Source organism: Microtus ochrogaster, linkage group LG2 (assembly GCF_000317375.1).
Source record: "Microtus ochrogaster isolate Prairie Vole_2 linkage group LG2, MicOch1.0, whole genome shotgun sequence".
In the NCBI taxonomy this organism is placed as follows: Eukaryota; Metazoa; Chordata; class Mammalia; order Rodentia; family Cricetidae; genus Microtus; species Microtus ochrogaster.
Window position 1 is genome coordinate 52,553,319 of NC_022028.1, and position 2,909 is coordinate 52,556,227.

The 2,909-nt window shown below is 49.6% G+C and overlaps 1 protein-coding gene across 3 annotated transcripts in view; it reads left to right on the forward strand.

The window, feature by feature from the left end:
• The first annotated feature begins 6 nt into the window (after positions 1 to 6).
• The window catches only part of LG2H6orf106 (linkage group 2 C6orf106 homolog), a 65,375-nt gene continuing 62,472 nt past the window's right edge, over positions 7 to 2,909 (forward strand). For all 3 annotated transcript variants that reach the window (XM_005360372.1, XM_005360373.1, XM_026785445.1), the window contains exon 1: positions 7 to 225. In XM_005360372.1, the coding sequence (XP_005360429.1) occupies positions 68 to 225 (158 nt within the window). In that variant the 5' untranslated portion in view covers positions 7 to 67. The remainder of the gene's footprint in view (positions 226 to 2,909) is intronic.

Below are 2,909 nucleotides of genomic sequence, written 5' to 3' on the forward strand. Positions count from 1 at the left end.
GGGCGCGGCGGCCGCCCGTGGGGAAGCAGGCCGGGGAGAAGGGAGCTTGGCGTCCGGGCCCCCCGCCATGGAGGGCATGGACGTGGACCTGGACCCCGAGCTCATGCAGAAGTTCAGCTGCCTGGGCACCACCGACAAGGACGTGCTCATCTCCGAGTTCCAGCGACTCCTCGGCTTCCAGCTCAACCCGGCCGGCTGCGCCTTCTTCCTGGACATGACCAACTGGTGAGCCGGCCCCACGCGGAGCCAGCCCCTAGGGAAGGAACACCCGAACCCGCTGGCGGGACAGGACAGGGCAGGGCCCAGGCCGGGAGGTGGCAGGGGAGTCCGGGCCTGACGGACGTGGGGAGAGGGGAGAAGTGGTGGGATCGAAGCCAAGTCGGTGGACCTGGGACGAAAAGCGTGTGGTCTGGGAGTGAAAAGCACAGGAAACGAGCATTGTGGAGTATTTTTTTTTTACATAGGTGTTGAGAACTGGGGATGACAGGACCGTGAGGGAACTCGAGGGAGTATGTTAGGTGCAGAGGTCTAACCTGGCCTCGGCACGGGAGAGATCTCGGGTCGTGTGGTGCCCGTCTGAGGAGAGATAAGGGGGAAACAACTTTTTCGGAGCGGGGGGAGCACACGCAAGTGACCGTCAGCTTAGTGCGTTGAGAAAAGTGGAGTCGTGCCAGGGAGACCGGAGATCTCATGGAGGACCTGAGTGTCAGACCCGGGGCAAGACCTAGGCAAAGTTCCGAAAGTGGTGGAAAGGAGCCGAGCTTGGGGGCGGGAACCTAGCTGGGGTTGGCTGGCCTTGGGAACTTTGACAAACCTGCCGAGCGCCCGGAGTAGAGGGAAGACCTGCTTCTTTGACCAAGCCATTGGAAAAATGGAGGACGGTAACTTAGGCTGGGGACCAAGTGTTTTGCCTTGTTGGTTTGTACAGACTGAAGCGGGGCAGAAGACTATCGTATGGTAGCGACGTGTTTCTTGGCTCTGACAGCAACACTTGCTGTTTCTGATAAGACTTTGCCCTGGTCTCCAGGTAGGGATTGTTGAGTTCACTTGGGGTGAGGGAGGAACTGGAGACCATTAGACTGCCTTTGAAAGGCTCCCAGGTGAAGCAAGTAATCGGGATTTGGGTGAAAAGGAGGTGCATGCCCTTTGCCCCGTGTTGGGCATATGGTGTCCTGACTTGTGGATTCTTGTTTCTTTTAGCATCCCTCAAATAAACTCCCATTTATTTCCATGTTCACCAAATGCCTCAAGCAATGCCTGAAAAGACGTTGTAAACTTAGATTTTTATCCCCTTGCCTAGCCCCCTTCTCCATGATCCCATGCTTATGTGTAGATGAGAAACGTGGGTGGACTGTATGTTTTTTTTTATTGGTCTGGGGCTGAATTTTTAGGGTTTAGTACACTTGGAGGCATTGAATGCAGGATACAGTCTTTAGAGTCAAATAAGCACTTGCAAGTTCTGCTGTATCTTAAAAAATTTAGAGGTTTATCTTTATTATTTTTGTAATTATGTGTTAGTATGTGCATGTGTGTGTAGGTTCTTTTAGAAGTCAGAGGCATCAGGTACATTTGGGCTGGAGTTATAGGAATTGTGAGCTGCTAGTAGTGGGTACTGGAAACTCCCCTAAGGCCCTCTGCAAGAACAGTGTGCATTTTTACCTGCCGAGCCATCACCACCTCCTCCGCTTTTACCTTAGATCCTGAAGATCTGATGTAAGGATTGTAGCTTGCTTTCTGGGCACCAGCTAGCTGAGTTTGGTGGATATACACCCTTACTTATAGTCCCTGCACCCTGGAGACAGAGCGGCAGATCTCTGTGAGTTGAAGCCAGCCTGGTCTACATAGCCAGTTCCGGGACAACCAGTGCACATTGAGACCCTGTCTCAAACAACAAAATATTGTGACCATCAGCTGATGACTGAAACAGAGTGACAGGTCGTTGACCAAAGTGAGAAGGGATCATCTCTCTCTAGCGGGGCTTCTGAAAGTGCTAGCCTTGTGTTGAGGTCTTTGGCCTGCCTGCTTCCTCCCTCCCAGCTCTTTTTCCTCTTTTATTTACACTGGGAAGCTTGGTGTGTTGTTGCCAGTTCGTTAGGAAAAGAACTTTATTTTCCCCAGTTTCTCTTGATTGACCATTGAAATACTGAAGTCGGTTTTTAGTTCACTTACTGGTTTTGGTTTGTTGGAAGCAGAACCTCCACTGTAGTCCGGGCTAGCCTCAAACATGCTGGGATTACAGATGTGAGTTGTCAGGCCCAGCTCAGTTTTTAGTGCTGTCAGTGTTTATTATTACAGTTATTCTGACTACAAAACCCACTTAATTTTATATGCTCGAGGGGTATGTGCCATCTAAGATTGTTTTGGGGTTTGTGAAAAGTGAGGAACAGGTGAGGCACTGTGGCTAAGAAAAAGTAATTTAAGAACCCACTCCCCAAGCCAGATGGTAGTGGTGCACACCTTTAATCCCAGGACTTAGGGGCAGAGGCAGCCAGATCTCTGAGTTTTAGGCCAGCCTGGTCTACGGAGTGTGTGCCAGGATAGCTTTGGTTGGTTGAGTATAATTTCCTACCCATGGAACTTTTTTCAGACTAGACACTGGGTTATGAATAAAGAATTTATAGGAAGCCAGGTGTGATGGTACACTTAATCCCAGCACTCAGGAGGCAGAGGCAGGCAGATTTCTGTGAGTTCTGTCAGTCTGGGCTAAGTGAATACTTGTCCTGTATTCATCTCTAAACTCACTTCCCATTGTCTAACATATTCTCTTGTTTTTGTATTCAAGTGAAGTTCTCAGCATTTACCTTTTTGTGTTTTTGTGTTTTGAGACAGGATTTTCGTACGTAGCCCTGTCTGTCTGTCTTAGAACTCTAGACCAGCCTGGCTGTCTATTTTTTTTTTTTTTTTTTTTT